This window comes from Anser anser, assembly GCF_964211835.1.
Source record: "Anser anser genome assembly, chromosome: 16".
In the NCBI taxonomy this organism is placed as follows: domain Eukaryota; kingdom Metazoa; phylum Chordata; class Aves; order Anseriformes; family Anatidae; genus Anser; species Anser anser.
Window position 1 is genome coordinate 6022350 of NC_139737.1, and position 20592 is coordinate 6042941.

At 39.2% G+C, this 20592-nt stretch overlaps 1 protein-coding gene across 15 annotated transcripts in view; it reads left to right on the forward strand.

Annotated features, from left to right (window-relative positions):
* Positions 1-20592, forward strand: part of LOC310882714 (uncharacterized protein) — an 89430-nt gene that overhangs the window by 45761 nt on the left and 23077 nt on the right. For 11 of the 15 annotated variants that reach the window (XR_014573093.1, XR_014573094.1, XR_014573095.1 and 8 more), the window contains 7 exons: positions 2472-2604; positions 4315-4448; positions 7005-7110; positions 11714-11808; positions 12261-12447; positions 14572-14649; positions 16560-16678. Coding sequence is in view for 1 of the 15 variants with exons in the window: in XM_083801846.1 (XP_083657972.1) it covers positions 4315-4448; positions 11714-11808; positions 12261-12301 (270 nt within the window). In the remaining 14 variants the exon portion in view is untranslated. The other 4 variants (XR_014573105.1, XR_014573106.1, XR_014573099.1 and 1 more) reach the window with 4 other exon arrangements.

A 20592-nucleotide genomic window follows, 5' to 3' on the forward strand; every position in this document is an offset into this window, starting at 1 on the left:
ACAGGAACACCTTTTCTGGTTTATATTAGCAAATTCCTGATACAATCATTTATGTTTTTATCTTCTTTGCAGCTCTCAAAAGAGACAAAGTTAACTCTTATCCTCTTAAACCTTAGCCTGTCATCACATTTATGGTAATATTGTAGTAGTTTCACCTTACAGTCTAAATTTTACCCAGAGGAGGTATTTGCTTAATTTATTTACGTGCCTTTCTGTTGAGCTAGGCAAAGCACACTATGGAGTATTCAGCTAGGAAAGGCCATGAGCAGGACCCTGGTATCCTCATACATCACGCCTTTTCCATGTCTGTTCGATCTAGTGCTGAATCCCTGCACTGTTGCAGGGTTAGAGTTTGTCAGATGTTTCTGAGGTCACTTTCAGGGCCACCAGCACCAAAACAACTGTTTCATCTGATCAGAGCATCCGGACATTTTTTTGCCTCTCTGCTTCCCAGATGCTGTTTGAAAGCCACAGTAGTCTTCTTGATATGATTCTCCAGGTGATTTTTATGGAGTAAGAGACGAGAATGGAAATACATCTAAGGCCTGGGTGTCACAAAATGTTATGTTTTGGTATAGCAGATTATATCTATGCTGATTTGTGGCCAATGACACTGAGATAAAATTTGACATAGTTAGAAGAAGAAATGTTGAAGCTTTTCTGAATCTAATGAATATATATCAGCAGCTGAGTTTACATTAGCATTGACACTTCTGTTTTCACTGGTAAGGCTGTAATGGTATGGTTAGAGAGAAATTTACAGCTGCAGTGTGTATTTTTTTGCAATAATTAGATTTAGCTGTTTATTAATGTTTTGCTACATGCAAACAATATCTTTTTGGTATCTTCCAGATCGCTTCATCTGGAAGCTTCAATTTTTAGAGCTAAGAAGATGTCTCTTTAGATACTGTGCCTGCAAATACTCAGTCTGCTAATTGACTTGCACAACTATTAGAGATTTCTGTGCTGGTTCCAGAAATCTTTTCAAACTGTTGACGCTCGCAAGTATACACTGCTGTTCACTTCTTGCACAACTTGCAGGGGCCCAGGGAATCCTGTACGTGGCTTTACAAAAGATTGCATTATCGTAAGATCTGTGCCCTTCTTAGGAATTACTTGTGTGGCCAGTGCCATCAATACTTTGCTCTTACACATATTTTCTTTTTCAGTTTTTAGTATATGAGAATTAAATTTCCAGTTAAATAATGCTTAGCTTTCCTCTGATAAGAATATTATGGGTACTACTCACTAACTTGGCTCATAATATCCAATGTAAAATAGATTCATTGTTAAGATAAGATAAAATATCTTAAGATTTGATGTTGCTATATATTGAAAGTATTTTTGCCACTAAATTAAATTGCCTAACTGTGAAATTTATTGGAATATTTATTTTTCTTTCTGCTTAATTACCACAATATTTAATTTTTGCAAAGCTGACCTGGAATCATTTCAAGATGTCTTGAAATAGGCATGTGAAATAGATGGGTTTGCTGAAACTTGAGTGTAATTTTTTTCTAGATTTACACACACAATTCTAGAATTACATACCGATCTGAAGCAATTTTTTTCCTCAATATTTCTATACAATTGAAAGCTGCGTGAACTTCAGTCAATTTGTGCTTTCCTGAGGTGAGCACATGAAAGGCAATGATATTTAAATGCAAGGAACTTTTACTAAATATCCTTTCCGCAAACACAAAACAGGTGCCAATTTAAAAATACTAAAAGTTACTAATTATGGAAGAATCATGAAAGAGATAATATTGAAGAATTCTGTAGTTGCCTCTAACAGTGTCCTCAGATAATTCAGTTATATGAAAAAGATGATTTCTGCTTAAACGGAAGCATGCATTCTGAGCATCCTCTGCAAGTAAAAATTGTCTGTGCATTAAATAGTTAATGTAAGAAGAAAAGTACCGTTTCTGCAGGGCATATGAAACATACCATGCCCAGCAGATAAAAGCAGAGAGAGTAAAAATACTGCACTGGGTACATTTTTACTAATTAGGCTCCATAATGTATCTGAGACCTTGGAGCATAGTAACTCAAATATTAATTTGTGCATATAATGCTGCAAAAGCAAGCACTTTTTGATATATCCACTCGAATGTAATTGTCTCCCGAACTTGTGAAGAATTGTTCTAAAACCTAGAATCTGCCAAGGAAGTGAGGAGGGAGTGGGGCTGTGACTTGGGATGCCTGCTGTCACGGTAGGGTTCAGCTGTGCTGGGTGGAGGAAGAGGAGGCGCTTCCTGTAGATGGCAGTGCAGGTTCACAGCTACCCAGCCAGCAGAACAAGTGATACATGTCAAAGATGCTTTGATTTTTATTTTATTATTATTATTATTTTGTCGTACTTTGACTTAATAAGGTGTCTTGCTAATTGATTTAATGTGATGTCTTGCTAATCTTTTTACACATGTCACGGCTAAACAGAAAGTGTTCTTGCTAGCTTTTTTTCTTTGCAGACTAATAAATTCTAGTACCACCACAAAGTGCAGCCACCAATGCCAGGAAAAAGGACGGCGTGTGCACACCTGCCTCGTAGTAGCAAAGTCACTCTGCTGCTAAAGCAACAGTGAGAGTTCCCTGTCCCAAAGTGTACGTACACCTTCTTCCCACCCCTTTTTCCCTCTAAGGCAAAGTTAGTATATTTTGCAGGTACTTTGAGGCAGACTCCCCCATCTTTCCCACATTAGCTTGGTGATCCTGCTTGCTTGGAGGGTCATCTGGCACCCTTCAGACTACAGCCAGAGTGTAAGACGCTGGATTTGTCTCTGGGCTGTACTGAGGTAGTGGGACAAGATGTAGCCAAAATGACTGGCTAGGTTAAATACTGTGCAATCTGATTTTGGAAAACTGATTTCAGTGTGGGCTTTTTACCCTTGCTGAAAGAAGGTCTGGTAATATTTTATTTCCTCTTTTTCCCTTTCTTTCCTTTTTTTTTTTTTCCTGCTTTATCTTTGTTGTTTTCTTTGTTGTTTTTCTGTTGTTTCACCAAAAATATTAACAGCTAGCTACAGCACAGCATTTATCATTGGTAAATCTTTCCATAATTTACAGAAATATCCAAGGTACATAGAGGGCATTGGTGACTCCCCCAAAGCCACCTAAGAGGCTAGCATCTGGAAACTGAAACCAGATGCCTTCAATTGCAGTACTCTTCTCACTGGGTAGGATTGTTTACCCATACTTTACTGAGGAAATTGTGAAGATCTACTGTTACTGGTGCGACAGAAACTTAACAGACAGGAAATTAATTTTTGTTGTTGTTGTGAAAAAGCCTAGCTGTTTCTCACAACGGTAACTATGGGGTCTCCATTGTACAGATGAGGAAGAATAGAACAAAATTAATCTCTGACTTAATTATTTTACCTTTAGGAGCAATGAAACCCACTGATGATGCAGTATGTTGCTGCTTATTAGTAGTTTAATAATCTCACTGAACTAGAAATAGAAACTCAGGGGTGTTGCAGCATGTAGTGATTAAGTTACATTAGCAGAAGGTGGTGAGCAAATGTGCAAGGACCTAATGACATTAAGCCAGTGCTGTTAATCACTTCCAGAGACATTAAACTCAGAGAATTAAAATTGAAATAACATTTATAGCTTCTTAAAGGTCAGTGCTTAGGCTGATATAAAGACACTGTGGCAGCATGACTAAAGGCCATGGATGTGACTGGTAGTAAAGTACCTCACTGGGAGGAAATACGTAGGGAGTTTAGTCAGGTGGTAATTGGGAAGGCTCATAAAGACGCAGACTCAATAGTCTTAAGACCTTTCTAAAGTAGGAAGAGTAAAGTGAGTAATCTTTCCTTAAACACAAGCAGACACACCTTTTGTTGTCTTTCACACTGAATGTAAGCTGCCTCTGTGTGCTTACTGATGGACAACTGGGGTACAGGTGACCAGATGTTATGTGGCTCTAACAGTAACTTCCACTTGCCCAGTTTAATATCTATTTTTTGTTTGTTTGAGAAACCGAATACGCATTTGAAAGCAATTTACATTAATTCAGTACGCCTTCAGGCAAACATCATTCCCTGTTGTTGTGCTTTTAAACAGCCCAGCTATTGTTTGAAGTTAGTCACTGAAACATTTGGACTCTGTCTAGTGTTATGGGTCTGTGTGATCGTTACAAAATGGTAAAGAATTTTCTGACAGTTTTGCTTCAGTCTGTTTTCATTTTGAATGGACGTTTGACAATGACGAATTTAGTTTCTTTCTCCTGTGGTAGCTGACTGTTTGAGTTACCTCTGTAAATGATTTTGTCTATTTTTAGCTTTGTTTTGTTTGTTTGTTGGTTTTCAGGTTCTGCCTATTACTAGTTCTATCCCTGCCCTGCCCACACAGCAACATTCACAGCTAATGGGAAGAATGCGAAGTGACCTCGCTGTTTGCTTTGATAAGAAAGAGCCTTGCTTTTATTACCAGCTAATCAAATGGTAGGTAACAGCTAATGGTGATTGTAATTAAGCCTTAGAACTGCTATCCTTTTTCTGGAAGAATTTTATGTTAAGCTATCCTTCCCTTAAGGCTGAGGTGATTCTCCATTGTTCCGTTACAGTAATTCATCAGTTGTTTCACTATATAATGAAAGTTATAAAAATGTTTGCAGTAGTTACTTTGCCATCCTATATTAAATGTTCTTTTGGAACTGAGTTATGTATCCCTACATCACTTAGCATTGCTGACTCTGAATTAAAATTGCTTAATTTAAAACAGGCTGTATCCTCCAGGCCATGCCCTCCAACAAAATTTTTGCAGCAGTTTTATTTCAGCACCAATTGTGTGATAATAAATGTGATAATAGTGTTAATGTAAGACTTTGCTCCATTTTTGCATAGGTGCAAGTTTATAGTAAATCCTTTCAGTTCAGTGAATTCATCACAGTTAGATGGGACCTGAGACAGTCGTCTCTTCCTACTGGGGCTATGTCCCAGAAATAATGGATAACCAACAAATTCCATGGAGGACTGAGATATTCAGCACTTTTTTAGGATTAGGCAATGCATCTGTGCTTCGCATACAAAAAGGTTGTTTCTGCTTGTCTTGAGATTCCTGAGAGAAATGCAGAAGTCTGTGCGAGTGCCTCCCGGTTTTGTCTTGACAGAAGAACAGTATAGGAGTGAACTACTGTTATTCTGCGGCTTGCCACTCCGTCTGGCAGATGCAGGCTAGCTACAGGAGGTCATATATATGGGCAGGCAGGCTGTCCTCATAGCAGAGTTTTCTCTTTCTCAGAAGCAGATGACTGAATAGAAACAATACGTTGCTTTCCCTATTTGATGATGAAGACTGACAGTTTGTAGGAGATGAGTCAAAGGTTACTGATGAGAAGATCCATCCAGATAATTGCTGTAATTGTACCCTGAGGATGCAGCTCCTATCGTAGAGCATTACGTAGCGATTCTGTTTGCATATATATACTCGACAGTGAGCTCCATCCTGTGCCTTAAATCAGGAAAGTTCCTTCATGAGATATAAATGAGGAAAATTCTCTTAACTTTTTAAGTCAATCATGTTTTCTTCTGTTGGCAGGTGGCTAGCAAATAGTCCCATTCTGAGACAGACAAATAGTTGTGATTTAGACAGAAATATACCGCTTAGTGTCAAATCCTTTGATGAACACAGTAACTGTAGTTTTTTCACAACAAATAACATTAATCAGCATAAATCAGTAAATACACATCATTCATAGTAACTTGAAGGTGCATCTTTTCCTTACAGTGGTTTATTCTATTTTCCTGACTTTGTTCAGTGACTTCCTTGCAATTTAATATAAAAAGCTTTTCCAGTGGGGAGTGAACAGTTATAGACAGGACACACAAAACGTCACTGCCACAAAAATCAGCTATTTAATCCATGCCTTCCCAAGATGCAGAAATCAGCAATGTTTAAGCATTAGTATGAAAATCTATATTGGGAATGAGAAGCGACATAAGCACATGAATTGTTTATGCATATTAATTGCTGATGTTTAATGCATGATTAACAATCGTGAGCTACAACTTAAAAATGAGTCTCATAACAGCTGGTTAGGAATTTCAGATGTTTTGGCGCTAGCTTCTGAAACTTGTAATTGAGAAGAAAGTGATCTCCTAGAAAGTACACAAGTCATTTCAAAGGTATTCATGTGTCTGGTAATGCATTAAAACAGAAATGTAACTTTCAGGAGCACCAGTGGCTATGTTACCCATGCGAAGGAGGAACCCCGAGCCTGTGCAAGCAGCATGCCCCGGGGCTGCTGGGGGTACACGGCGGGGTTTCCAGCTGAACAAAATCTTAGGGGCTCCAGCCCGAAACCAAGCCTGAATTTGAGAATAGCCACTGTTCTCAAATTCAGACAGAGCTGCTTGGTATAACTTCCACTGAAATCATTGATCAAAGATTAATCTTTACTTAGCAGAATTCAGATTGCTGAATGGTGGTTCTTATGAAACCGGTTGAAGTCCTGTGGATACCTTGAAAGAAATAGATTCACGGCCAGATGCTATGTTTAGAAACTGAAAACGCTTGTTTAAATTACTCTAACTTGAGAAAATATATCTTGCCTGAATACGAGTACTCTTGCATAATAAATAAGTAACTTACAAAAGTCCTTGTGCTGCATGATACAGAGATCATTCGCAATGCAGTGAGGAAGTGATGAAACTTGGTCTCTTCTAAGCCATGCTCTCAGGGACACAGAGCTAGCCTGGGAATCAGAGCCAAGTTGGCATATATATGTATTTACTCACATTTACAATAATGCCTGGCAGCTAGGAATGTCTTTTGCTCTTGAATATGACTCTTTTGTATATGACTTTTTTTTTATGGCTTGCACTTACAATGAAATTGTAAATAGTATTGATCACTGACAGTGGTCTGTTCTTTTCAGCATAGGCTTTTTTAGTTAACTGTCTGTTCCAAGCATATATTCATATACAATCTCTATTTTAATAGAGTGTTTCTTTGATCATAGGGGAATTTCTTTTCCTTTTTTTTTCTTCTTTAACCAGATGTCCAAGGGATAGGAAGCAAAATGTTTGTTTTTGAAAAAAGTTAGTGTTCGTGGTCTAAAAAAGCTACATACTGATTCCTGTTAACCAGCCATTAGTAAGGAAGGTAAGTACCCCCCATTACGTCCAATCGTGTTGATTAACGGTCGTGTACATTCAGCGTGCAGCCAGTGTGCTTCATGTATCAGTTTTCTATGGTTACCAGAAGCCGACAGAATAAAGAAGTGCAGGGGTAACCTGGCACTGCTTTAAACAAAGACTTGTTCCTCTCTGATGCACTTGGGGCATTGTTTGCATGTCGAGGCCTGTTTCCTACTGACAGTTATACAAAGACCAGGGCAGAGTACAGTTTTCTGAAAACTGCCTTAGATTTTTTTTAATTTACTGTTATTTTACCCTTCATGTTTTTTTCTGCTCAAACTCCAAGGAATTGTGGTAGGAAAGACAAGTACCTTTCTCTAAAGTACTTGTCCATATAGGTATTATAACAATAATAAAACTTTGCTCTTGTAGTGCAATTTATTTAGTAAGATTTTTTTGTTGTTGTTGTTCAGTTAAATTGCTATGAGACTTCTCAAACTGATAAAGGCTGCATTATCAGAGACGCAGCAGTTTACATCATATAACTCTCATGGAAACATAAATTTAATCCCGTCTACTGTTATGAGATCAGTAGGTAGTAACACAGTCACAAGAAAAATTGTGCCAACTTTTTTATATATTACTACAAATTGTTTATAGGTTTTGGACTCATTTAGTGCAGTAGATTATGCATACAAGCTGTTAAATCCAATGATTTCCTGCTTACTTTGGCAGAAATTCCTTTGAAATTATAAAAGTGTAGTTCAGAACAGAATTGTATGTTTTTTCTGGTAGTTCAAAAACAGACAAAAAGGTTGATATTATTATGCTTTAGTTTATGCCTTTTGCCAGTCATTCAGCAAAATGTGTAGCAGTACTTTAAGCCCACCATGTATCTTGATGTTTAATTAAAACTCTTTCAGTGTCTCTGATTCAAATATATACTTGAAAGTCTCCCCAAAGCTCTTGTACTTGGGGAATTAACAGACTTACACAAAACATATCTGCCATTACTAAAAGCTATGTGAGAAGCTTGGAAAAAAATCTTCTTGAAATAGTATAGAAGAATTGCAAAAATTGAAGACTGCCTTCTTGAAACAGCTGCTGTATAGGAGCTCTGGCAGCTATTTTTGCTGGGAGTGCTTAGGGTAGAAGGCAAACATGGTCAAATTAGCTAGAACGCTGGAAGTTCAGTCAAGGATACTGCCCTAAATAGTTCGCCTAGAAAGGAGAAAGCTTTCTTAGGACAGCCCCTTCAGGACTCCAATTGCAGTAACAATTCTTAATAAATAGATATTGAGCATAGTAATTTTGCTGCAATTTTATTTCACGACAGATTATTGGAATGTTCTGAGATCACGTTTGAACCCCTCAACTATGCAAAACTCACCGATGTAAATATTTATTGCCAAGAGTAGACCGTAGCTGTTGTTCTATGCTAGACTGTTTTTTTTTTTTCTACTAATGGCAAAGTTCATATAGCCAAAAAAGAAGGTTGATGATAGCAATGATAAGATGTTAACATTTAAAGGAAAATGTGTTCACTCCTTCGGCTTTTGTTGTGTGAAGGTTTTTACTTCTTGCCAAATACTTGGTATTTGACCTCTCTGGGCTCAGATAATACTGACTTAAAGAGCAGTGGAGATTATCTTCTGATGTAGGAATAAAATTCGGTATTTACTCAGAAATATTTTTGTATTCATTCTTGGTCATCTATGAGGAAGGTGGGGAAGAGTGAGGTTGCAGAGTAGGTTGTAGAACAAGAAGGTGCTGCAGCTGTTGGGGATGCAGGGCCTCATTCATGATGCCAGCTCAAGCGTGTTCAGGTGTCTACAGAAGCTGGCTTGATCACTTACCTGTGCTGAAAACAAAGGAGAATTTCTAGAGAATAGCAGCAACCTCATCTTTGCTTTTCAAGGAGATTCTGGTGCTTTTTAATGTGCTGCTCGATGTTACAGGTAAAAGCTTAACAGAGCTCAATTTTGGGGACCCCTGACAGCTGTTAGAGGTGGCAGATGTGTGTGAGGCTGGGCGAAACCCTTCTGTTGCTCGGGGAGTGGAGGTGGCTGGGAGTCTCTCTTAGGTAGTTAGGGGCTATGCTCAGCCCACTGGTATAAAAAGGTAATTTTCAAATGTCAGAAGTAGAAACAGTTCTGTGGATCATTTTGTTCAACCCCTTTTTAAAACACAGCCCTCAGTGTGGTTTCGCAGTGGTCTCAGCAAAGGGTTAACATGGGCTGTGCACACACCATCCCCTTACTGCCTCTGCTAAAGGAACATTAATTATAGAGAGCCCTAAGGATTCAGAGCAGCTAAAAGGGCTGAGTGGTATTTAAAACCAAGACAGTCAAATAACCAGTTGGAGTTGATCTCTAATAAATTACAATGTTCTGATGATAAAATTCGGTAAGTGTGACAGTCAGCTGGGGGTTTGGCAGCAAAAGTTTTAAAAATAAATAGTCTTGAATTGCAGGAAATTACAGCAAGCAGCTCCTTGGAGTTATTTTTCTCAGCGCATTGTGTGGCTGTGAAGCCAGGCAGCCTGCTGGCAAGCTTTTGACCTTTTGTCTGTGACATAAAATATGCAGGTGCAGTGGTGTGAATGCACAACGGGTGACAGTGACTTCGGGCTGAGGGTTTATGTCATGAGAGCCCCGCGGGGTTGTCTGAGGTGCTCCACATCAGCCACATCACACTTCAGATAATGTCAGTGAGAGGCCATGGCCATAAAGGATTGCAGAATGGATGTAATTCCTAGAAGCCTTACTGTATTCAAAACCTGTACGTCAGCGGATGGAAGTCTTGCTTTCAGTTATTTTCCTGATAACTGACTTGGTACTTTAATTACCAAGATTTCAATCAGGAGGAACTCTTCTCAGGAAAGCTGAGTTACATTGCTGTAACTGTGATCTAAATCTCAGTTCCTTGTATAAAATTTTCATGGTATGGATTTTTTCTTCTCAGTGTAACTAATTATATTTGAAGAAAGCCAGGACAAATTCATACCACGGCATTTTGAAGGTCCTTTACTGCAGTGTCTGAGTAGCTCGTAATCATTTACATATTTTTCATTACAGGAAAGAAAAAAAAATGAAAAAAGAGAAAACAAAACAAAAAATACCACTGTGAAATAAGGGAAGCGTTATTGCTTTTGTATTATTCATTATTATTATTATTATTATCGTGGTTTTGGAGGTGATGAAGTGGAAGGCTGACTTACTGTCTAGAGAAGTTTAAGGGAGAAAAAGCTGTAGATCTGCCCCAAGCTGTAGACTGAAAGAGCAGCACGTTTTTCTCATGAAATCTTTGTCATGGTGAGCAAAATATAGGGACCTTTTTGAGGCAAAAAGAATTACCTTCTGTTCTAATGTTTCCTTGTTCCCGTTAAAGAACTTTATGAACTAGATGTAGGATGACTTGCATGCAGATAGTTCTTGTAAATGTATTTGAGGAGCTGTTTACAGAGGTCTTGCTTTTTGTACCCCACACAGTCACAAACAATTCTGTATCTTTATAAATCATGGAGAAACAAAAAAGAGAGTTGTACAGGAAAGTATCTAGCCAAATTTTTACCTGCTGATAGATCACATTTTGAAGTTTTTTCACCTCCATGTCGTTGCCAAAATATTATTTTAAGAAATTAAAGAGTATGGTTTTGGAAGTTTAAATAGCCTACACAGAGAAATGTCTCTCATCTGTTTTTCAGCTAAAACCAGTTCTAACTATTATCTGCTGGTGGCACCATTACACCAGAAGAGTTTAATCTCAAAGTCTTAAACAGAAAGTATGACATGGACTGTACCTTTCAATATGATTTAATGCAAAATTTGTATTTTTCTTTCTTTAGAGTTTGCTGTCCATTAGACTATTTAGCTTGTTGTCCATCCTTCTCAACAACAGATGTAGTAAAACAGGTGATTGCAGCAGAATTTGGAATGAACATACCAGCATGGCTCAAGTAGTTCATAAGGAAAGGAAAAACAAACACTTATCAGGTTGATTATATTTACCGAGATTTTTACTGGAAATGCATGTGATATTGATGAAATCCGGTAAGAGCCAGTGCCTTGGGACTCTGGCTCTTCTGCCAGGACAGGACTCACTCTTTTACATCCAGCAGAGTTTCGGGGTTGACCGTAGGAAGCTGCAGAGTGGACCAGGCAGGTCAGACAAAGAAGAACTGCAGCACTCTGTTAAAAAAGGTCCATGTCCAAGGCAGCTGGAAAAACAAATGTTAATAACTGGTAGGTCTTTGACTGTGTCTACCCATATGTTAAAATTACTTGCCTTGTAGCTTCAAGAGATGATAACTCTGAAGGCAGCACTCACTTCCACCCCTGACACTCTGGACTGCTCTGCATGCCTTTTAAACAGCTGCAGAGCCTGGACTGGGTGCTCAGTAAAAAAACCTCTTCTGAATATGGCATTTTGATGCCACTGGCCCTTTGTGGGTGACTTTTAAAGAAATGGGCTTAACAAGGAACCTAATGGTGATGTAACAGGGAAGGAAATTGTCTGGCAGCATCACCTAAAGCGGGTCATCCTTTGTGCAATCATACCCTGGTCTCTTCCTGCATCATAAGTATTTCTACATTGAGTTTTATTTCTGTATATTTTTTTTTCTTTAGGGAATTTTGGGACAATAAAAAAAAAGCAATTTGGAACTCTGTTCATCTTTTGGATACTGATGATTATTCTCTCACACGTGCCTTCTTTTTTAACTGTAAGTGGAAAGGAACAAGTCCTTAATCTTCCATCTCCTCTCTGAATTTTCACAAAGGTTTGGTTTGTGGTGTGATCCATTTGATAAAAAGCTTCCTGGTAGCTCTTCATTTGCTACAGAATGACAGAACACAATTACATTAGCTTTTGTCTGTGAGGTAACCACAGACATTTGTTTTGTTTGCAGCTAAAACAGGGAGAGCTGATTCCATTTTTTTCACAGGTTTACACTCATGAAAAAAATCTATGGATTAGAAACAATACCTCATATTTTTAAAATACCTGCTGTGTTTTTATGTGCAGGGTTTGGGAGTTTTGTTTTGTTTTTTTTTATATAACAATTTTTGTACATTCAAAATCTTTGAATACAGATTATATCCATTACATACATGGTGATTGTGTATGTGTATATTTAACAGCTGTACCAAATCTTTCTGCTACCTTAATTTTTAGGGATGATGTTGACTGCTGCAGCTGCATCGTCGCTAAATTAGTGTGGGTTTAAATCATTCCTCTGGCTCAGGAAGTCCCTGAAGAGACTGTGTAACCCAAGAGGGTATTCTGGGTCTGCTCACGTCATGTTTACCTTGCTCGTAGTACTCCTCTCTTCAGATCTGCTGCTGGCTGGGGCTGGAAGCAGGTTGGTGTGTTTGGAGGCTCCTCCTACGTCTGGTGAATCATGCCAGTTGTTAGTCAAATAGTACTTTTTCTGCGCTTTTTCACAGAATAGATCATAGAAAGCGTTTGGAAGTACTTTTGACTTTGTTTGCTGGTTCTAAGTTATCTGAATCTGCATTTCCTTTGTTTCTACATTTCCTTTACAACTTGGACAAAAAAAATGAGGTGTGAAAATGCCCAGCCTTATAGTTTCTATTTTATTTATTTCACTTAGTTTTTCCTAGTCCTTCATGTCATTTCCTTGACTTTTTATCATCAATATGTGATGATGTGCAACTGTATGAGCCAATTGCATACCCAGGCACACCATGCACTTTGGCTTCTCCTGTGGCTAGGAGAAGTGATCACTTCCAAGACACAGAATGTATTACTCCACATAAGTTTTCTCTAACTTTAACTTTTAGATTAATTCTGTGAAGTTTCAAAGCTTTTAGTCATTACTGAAATTTATCTTTCTCCTTACTGGAAAACACAAACGCTCCTAATTGAATATATAATGGATTGTATTAAGGTCTAGCCGTTCTGTTTCTTACAGGAAGCTAATTACTTTAGTCTCCATCCTTCACTCAAAAATGGGGGAATCGTATAACACTTCAGTCTGTTATGAATGTCCTTATCCATGGCACATGGTCTCTGTATGTGTTAGGATTAAACAAGAGAGAAAATTATGCAGTTTATAAATCCTCTTATAAACCTTGGTAACTTTCTTTTCCCCCCAGTTTTAGAAAACACGAATTCATCCCATGTTGCTCTCTTGGTTAATGCTGGTTTATATCTGGGTAGAAGTAATTTGTGCAAGACATATTGCTTATGGGACAGTGCCTAAAAATATTTCCAAAGGTCATTGCACATCAGACAGGAGGCAGTGCTTGTTCCAGCTACTCACTCTGAGAACTACAGGTCTTTGTTAATATTAATTGTGTATATTTTAAACAGTCCATGTTTTAAAAATACACTGTGCAAACATGCAGCAGTGAACATTTTGTGAGCCCTGGGACTGGATAATGGAGGTCATTTCTTCCCTGATGATTTTAGGCGCAAATGTTTGCTGTTCTTATTAACTTCAAGGTTTGTAAATTAGAGCCGCGTTGTGCACACGCTTCCAGAAAAGTGGGGCATATTTCCAAGCTCACCATTTCCAAAAAATACAAATGAAATACAAATAGTCACGAAGATCTATAAAGTATCGAGAAGATTTGTAGCTTGTCGTTTGCACAAACATTCACCATGATTGTGCTTATAATAGTAACTGTGCACAGCACGTGGGAAAAAATCTGCTGTGAGATCAAGACCCGATTCCCTGCGTGCTGAAAAGGAGTTGAATTGAGGAGGCAGACGTGCAGCCCTCAGCAGCTTCCCCCTTCCCTCTGCCTTCCCCAATAACCAACGGCCTAAGGAAAGAGAGCTCAGGGCTTACAGAGTAACTGCTGCAGCTGCCTTCCCGTCCAGCCCTCGTCCCTCTGATGCTGCAAATACCCAAGGCCAGAAGCAGGCAGGATGAGCGAGGGCAGGCTGCTCTGCGGGCTGGAGTTAGGATCAGGCTGCCTTGTCCCCAGGGACTGTTCTTTCTCAGAGGAGCTACACACTGCGAAAGGGCGAAATGAAATCAAAAACTAGCTCCAAAATATGTAATACATACTCAACTTTTCTGATAGCCTTTCTGGTAAGCCCAGACAAAATGAGAAGACCCAATTCTCTCTTCATGTGCAAATTATCTAAGAATGTTTCTATTAGAATAGCTCTGATTGTGAGACTTTTGCTTGTCTCCAGAGAAAATGCTGCAATATTTGAAAGACTATATCAGTGTTACAAAAAGAAACGCACCTGGACACCATTCCCATCAAAGCCATTGCACTCTAGCATGCGTGGTTTGTTTTGTAATTTAGCCTCAATGAGAAAATGTTGAAAAGGTCTGATTCTGGCTTTGCATCAAAGGCAGTGAAGCTGTACATGTACATAGTTGTTTATAATGTGACAGTGCTGCATGGCAATTTACAAACCAAATTCATGTTGCTGTTGAGTCTGGCTTTTTTTTCTTTTCTGAAAACTTGCATAAATGTGTTTACAACGGTAATTATTTGTGCAGATTTTGAAGAAAAAGAATGCTGGAAATATGGAAGGTGGTGACAGTGGCAGCATCACAAGTCTAGAAGGTGATACTGTGGTAGGTACAGTCATTTCAGAAATTCTTTAAATTTTAAGCTTATTAAGATTAATTCTCTTCAGGAAGAAAGTCTGAGGTAAAACAGACGGGGGGTTGCCAAGAAAATGCTTAAAAAGGAAGTAATGTGCACATGTTGGCATTTCCTGCTTTTGCATCTTTTTATTTTTTAAAATAATTTATGAAATAGCCTTGAGTGGAATAGTTGTGTTTATTAGTGTGGTATGGAGGCAAGCATTTCTAGCATCTCAGAAGGATTCACTTGCATTGCACCTCTTCTGCTGTATTTGAGCACCCCGTTTTGTCCCTGCCCACTAAATGCTTTTATTTTGTTTTTGGGAAGCAGAAGTACTCGGGCAGATACTGGGCAGCACTTTGTCCTTGTTGTGCATGCAGCCTTTTCCACATGGGGAGGGTAAATGTGAGTGGGGCCTTGACCACCTTTCCCTGGCTGCCCACTGGAGGTGGAAAGTCCTCAGCCCTGTGTGCCCAACACGCAGGTTCACCCCTCTCTTTCTCTCTTCCTCCAAGCACAATTACAGTTCTTCAGTGCATTCGCACTCTCCCTACCTAAGGATCAGATCCATGAAGTGGGCTGGGAGGGGAGGAGATCGGCAGGTTGAAGGTGAAGCAGTGTCTTCCTCCTGCTGCCTCCCAGCACCCGTCCCTCCTGCCCCGTGCACTCCATGTCTTCCACCTCTCTGCTCCCGAGAGATCCCCTGGGTTTTCCCTGTGAGAATCTGCCTCTTCCCTGAGCTTCCCCCCCATGCCAGTATCCTGTAGCTCTGCAAATAATGCAAATAACGTTCTGCTGCACCCTTTTTTTTTTTTTTTCCAATAACATTTAAACATATGTTTTATATGGAGATGCTGATGGACAGCAACATCTGCTGCTCCCTGTCGGCTCACGCACTCTTATTTGGATTGTAATTACTTCATCGGCTGCGAGCTGTCCTGTGTTTGCCCACTATCTGTTTCTGTCAGGTCTCGGGCTCCTACAAACTACCCATTATGTAGTGACGATAATTAAATCTCCCCTCCACCAGGCAGGTCTGAGCAGTGCAAGAAGGGCCTTCCTTGTCCGGGCAGCTGCCAAAGAAGATGCAGCTCATAATGATGCCTTAATCACCTGCCTGCTAGACAATGGACGGGACCACCTATTTGTTTCAAACAAGCTATTTTAGCAGCTGTCAGATGCTAATGGCTTTCAGCTGCTGACAACCTGTGCCCTATGCAAACCAGGGGACATATCATGGAAATGTGCATAAATATTCATGTGTGACTGACAAAACCAAAAGTGCAAGTACGGTTATCAGAGCTCTCGCACGAATATATCGTGGCCTGCCCTGTTGTGTTGGTTTCAGTACGATGAATGCGATGCAAATGTTTTAAAGTGATGTTGCCCTTTTATTTTTGAGAGAAAAAGTCCGCTGAAGGCAGTGGGACTGCAGAGGTGTGTGAGTAAGAGCAGAATTTGTGTCCCTGCATAATGTAGGCAGTCCCAGACTGGCGTTGCTGTATATCGCGGGTGATTTACTGAAACATTTTACTGGGAAAAAGGAGTTACTTTGTTTAATCATTCTTTTTGCGTTTGTCTTCGAACCTGTGTATGAAGAATTGAAAGGCTCTCACCAGGTCTGTCTAGAAGCTTAAGGAACATGAGAACGCAGTGATTGACTTCAGTGCTTTAGTGTTCAAATTAACTAATTTCAAGAATAGGAAACTGATTTGGTGAAGACTTGACAGTTTCCCACCAACCTAGCACCCTGAAACATCAAAGTTTCGCCATCAAAAAAGAAATGTTGTGAGTCACTCTTTAGACAGATTGTTTTACAGTTTAATTCTATCAATGTTTCTGCATGGGACTATTTAAAAACATTTTGTTAGTAATGCACTTCTCTTTTCCTCAGCAGATTCTGGATAACTGTGGTGAGAGGACATATTCAGATTATGGTACATGGTACGAATAAAGAAGATTCTGTAACAATGGAGTCAGTGGAAAGACCAATGGTCATCTTGAAACTCTCCCTTGGTAGGTACCTATAAGGCACATAAGGCTGCCAGTGATATGCATTTGCTCGTGTTTCTCTACCATGTCAGCAACTTGCAGTAATATTCAAAACATCTGTAAAGTGTTTTTAATTAGTCTTCTGTAAAAGTAGTCAATTTGAGGGGAAATTAATAAAACAATCTTTATATATCCCTTGCATCATTTATATTTACTACCTGGAGTGACGTTAACCATTGTAATTCACTAAAAATTTGCCATTTTTAGGATTGTATAAAAAGGCACTGAGCTGGACAGGGATTAAACAATCAGTCCTGCAAACAGCTGGGACACAACTGATTTTACTTATGCGAGCTGCAGTGGGAGAAGTTCATGCTGTGGTTTGACTGGTGTGATTCTCATTTGCACTGACGCTGCTATATGCTGCTGGAAACGTGTTGGATTGAGTCTCGGGCAGCACTGACCACATGAGACATGTTTCTTGAGTTTGTGTGAACTAGACAGGCTCCACGCAGGCATCCAGTTGATTAACTTCACCTAAACCTGAAATATTTATAGTAAAGTAATTATAAATTGCTTCTAAGAAACTTAATTCCCTTGCATAATTATCCATGTAGCCTGTGTATGTGCATTTTTGCGGTAGACTTGTGAAAATGAATTCAGTGTTTCAGATATAGAAGGTTATTTTAATTAAAAATTGCTATCATAATAGTTACACAAAAGGATTCAAATATTCTGTAACTTGGTATAATAAAATATTAAAAGATACAGGTGTTGCTTATGAGCCATCAAAGAGTTTTCCACTGCCACAGTGTTTTATTAAATTCAAAAGAAGAAGAGAAAAGAAAAACCAGAGCCATGTGCTAATCCTTTCCTTTGTTGCTTAAGGGAAATTTCAGTATAAAGTAGCAATTTCCATATCATTTGAATAGCAGTTGCAACCCATTGATGTTTAAAGTAAAACGTGCAACTACTATAATCAGCAAAACAGATGCAAATGTCTTGTCTGTCTTTAAATGTAGTTCCCTACTTGCCGTCTCAATTAGATTTAGAGTGGTAAATTTGATCAGGTAATTAAAAACAGAGAAGCTGTTCTTCCACTTCTTTCATAGCAGTAGTTTGTTAAAAAGCAAGCTTTGGTGAGCTGGGCCAGATGCAGTGGCAGGGCGAGCGAAGGTCTCAGCAGTGACACGGGCAGCCCTCCCTTCTGGGCAGCAGGACATATCGCATCTTGTGCTGTCTTGGAGGTGGGAAGGGGACACATCTCCCACCCGCCGTCCTGCCTCGCCCCCGTTTCTGCTGCCCCTTGGGACAGCAATGGCCTTTTAGTTCTGTTTATGCCCCGTGGCATCCCACGGCAAGGCTCTGCATATTTTTGTAAATAAGCAACAACAAAAATAAATGACATTTAGCATTTAGATCCCAGACCAGTGGTTTTGTGTAGGGTACGGTGCAGCAGTTTAGGCAAAATCCTGCTGAACCCCCTGAACTCTGCCATCGCAGGCTTTGGGTGGCTGGAATCACTCCTCGGAGGGCTTTTTAGCTCTTAAAAAAAAATATATTTATATATATGTAATGGTATGATATGAAGAAAGAGTTTACTTTATCCTTCATGCTTCCAAATTAAACAATGAACACATGTTGACAAAGCTTTTCTCTGCTTGGTGTATCTAAGCTACAGGGGTATCGAGTGGAGCTGACTAGGGATTTCCTTCAGGATCACTTCTGAGTGAGACTGTCCTTGGAAAAAAATTGAAAACTTCTCAGGAAAAGGCTTTGGTTTTAAATTAAACTTTTGCTAGTTAAATGAAATTGATTACACCTTGGCTACCCACCTAGAAGAAAGGATCTTATCAGTTTCTCTACCATGTGCTGATAAAATCCCTCTTGCAGAGCTGCGCTTATCCTGAGGTAAGGGAGGAAAGCAGGGTGACCCAGCACCCTGCTGCCAAACGGATAAGGCTGCAAAGTGGGAGACCCAGCAGCTTCCCCATCATTTTGGAAGTCTCTCCTAATTATTTTCCTGGATGGAGAAAGAACAAGAAATGGATGAGGCCTCCCAGACAAGCTGCTGACAGGATGGTACCCTGTTCTGCTTCTTCTAAAACACTTCTCTGGAGAAAGGATGTATTTTTTATTACTTTTCCTAATCAGGAGACATCTAATGGAAAAGGACTTCCATCTTGTGGTCAGCTGTGGTAATAAAACACTCCTGGGACCTTTTTTTTTTTTTTTTTACCAAACCAGGATGCTTTTAGTGAGAAATAATGCTAATCTGTTGTAGTCACTTTGAAGGCAGATGTTGAAGACCTCACAGTCTGCTTACATTTGTATATGGGCATGCCTACCTGTTAGGAGGTTAAAAAAAAAAAAAAAAAAAATCAGGATTAGCTCCATTCACAAGGTCATCTCCGGAACAAGACAGAATCAGAAGAGAGATAAACTTTTCGTAACAGAATATTCAACTAACAAATTAAACAGCCTGATGGCCTTAGGAGCCATGCACAGGAGCCTAGATCCAGAATTTTTTGTAGCCTTAGCAGAAGAGAGGCTCCTGCTCCTGAACTTCTGGGAAAACTTCCCAGAGCCAAATATTGTTGCTTGGATTGTTTTCTATTCCAGGACGACTCTTAGGCTTGCTGCAACGTCATCGTAACTTCATGCATGTATTTGTTCTTTAGGACAAATTTTGAAACTCATGCTTTCATCTAGAAATAGTAAAATGTTGCAGGGTTAAGTTGCTGGAGTTCACTGGAAAATCTACTGACTTTAGTGGGAGAGATTTTTTAACATGTTAAAAACAAAACAAATTTAGAATGTTCATTTTAAATAGTAAGACCTGTGGCACAGCTGTGTTAGCCGGGTTTCAGGATCCAGTGTAAGTTGTAACTTAGGTCCCCTTTAAATGAACTCTGTTGCACAAGCATACAAATGCAGATGAGGCTGTTAAAAAGGAATAATTAAATTCTTATTTTTAATAATTATCTTATTTGTCCAGTTATATACTGTGATGCCACCACTGATTACACTGAAGATATTCTGACTGATATCACTGGAATGAGAGCTGGACCATCCCCGAATATTTATAAGGAGAGTTAAATAAGCTCTCAAATCAAATTCTTATAGCTACTTGTAAGAACTTTTATAGGTTCTTTTTATTTTGGGGGCATGTAACTAAAGGAGATGTTCAGCATGTTCCTTAGTGGGTGCCAAAAAGCTTATTTTCAGAAGTATCTGAGTCTCAGGGAAAGTCAGTGACAGCTATATTTACTCTGAAGTCTATGCAACTGCTGCCAAAATCAAGCCATGTTCTTGCAGGAATAATAAGAAAAAACAGCATTTAGGTGAAGAATCAGGCACCATATGGATGACTTATCTGACACAAAATTATACAGATTTGAAAGATCAGGTCAAAAAAGCCATCGGAGGTTATGCCTTACATGTTAACATAAGGAAAGCAGAAAAGAAAGGAAAAGTTCTTAACTTTCTGTAGCGTTTGGTAGATATTGTTTCCACAAAAACTTACTTTCATAGTTTGCACATGGGTCTTGTTCTATTTGTAACTGAAGTCAGTGGGAGTTTTTGCCATCGCCTCTGCTGAAACAGGATCCGATTTCTTTTTGTTATGTGGAAATAAAAATCTTGGACCTTAAATCATGCAGACGCTAAAGGAGGAAAATACTTCTTCGTTTTACTTTTTTTAAAAAAAAGTCATCAGAACTACTGGTTAGCTAAAAGCATTAAAAAAATACTCAAGGAAGAGCTTCCTTAAATCAAACAGATTTCTCATTTTGCTTTTAGATCTTCCTGGAGAGGTCTGTGTTTATACCATTTATTTTAAGTGTGAGAACTTTATGTCAGACCAAACCATTAGCGGCTCTCCAGGGAGCAAACAGCAAAGTGCCGGCGAGGCCCAGGGCCACTGTGAAGAGACAGTT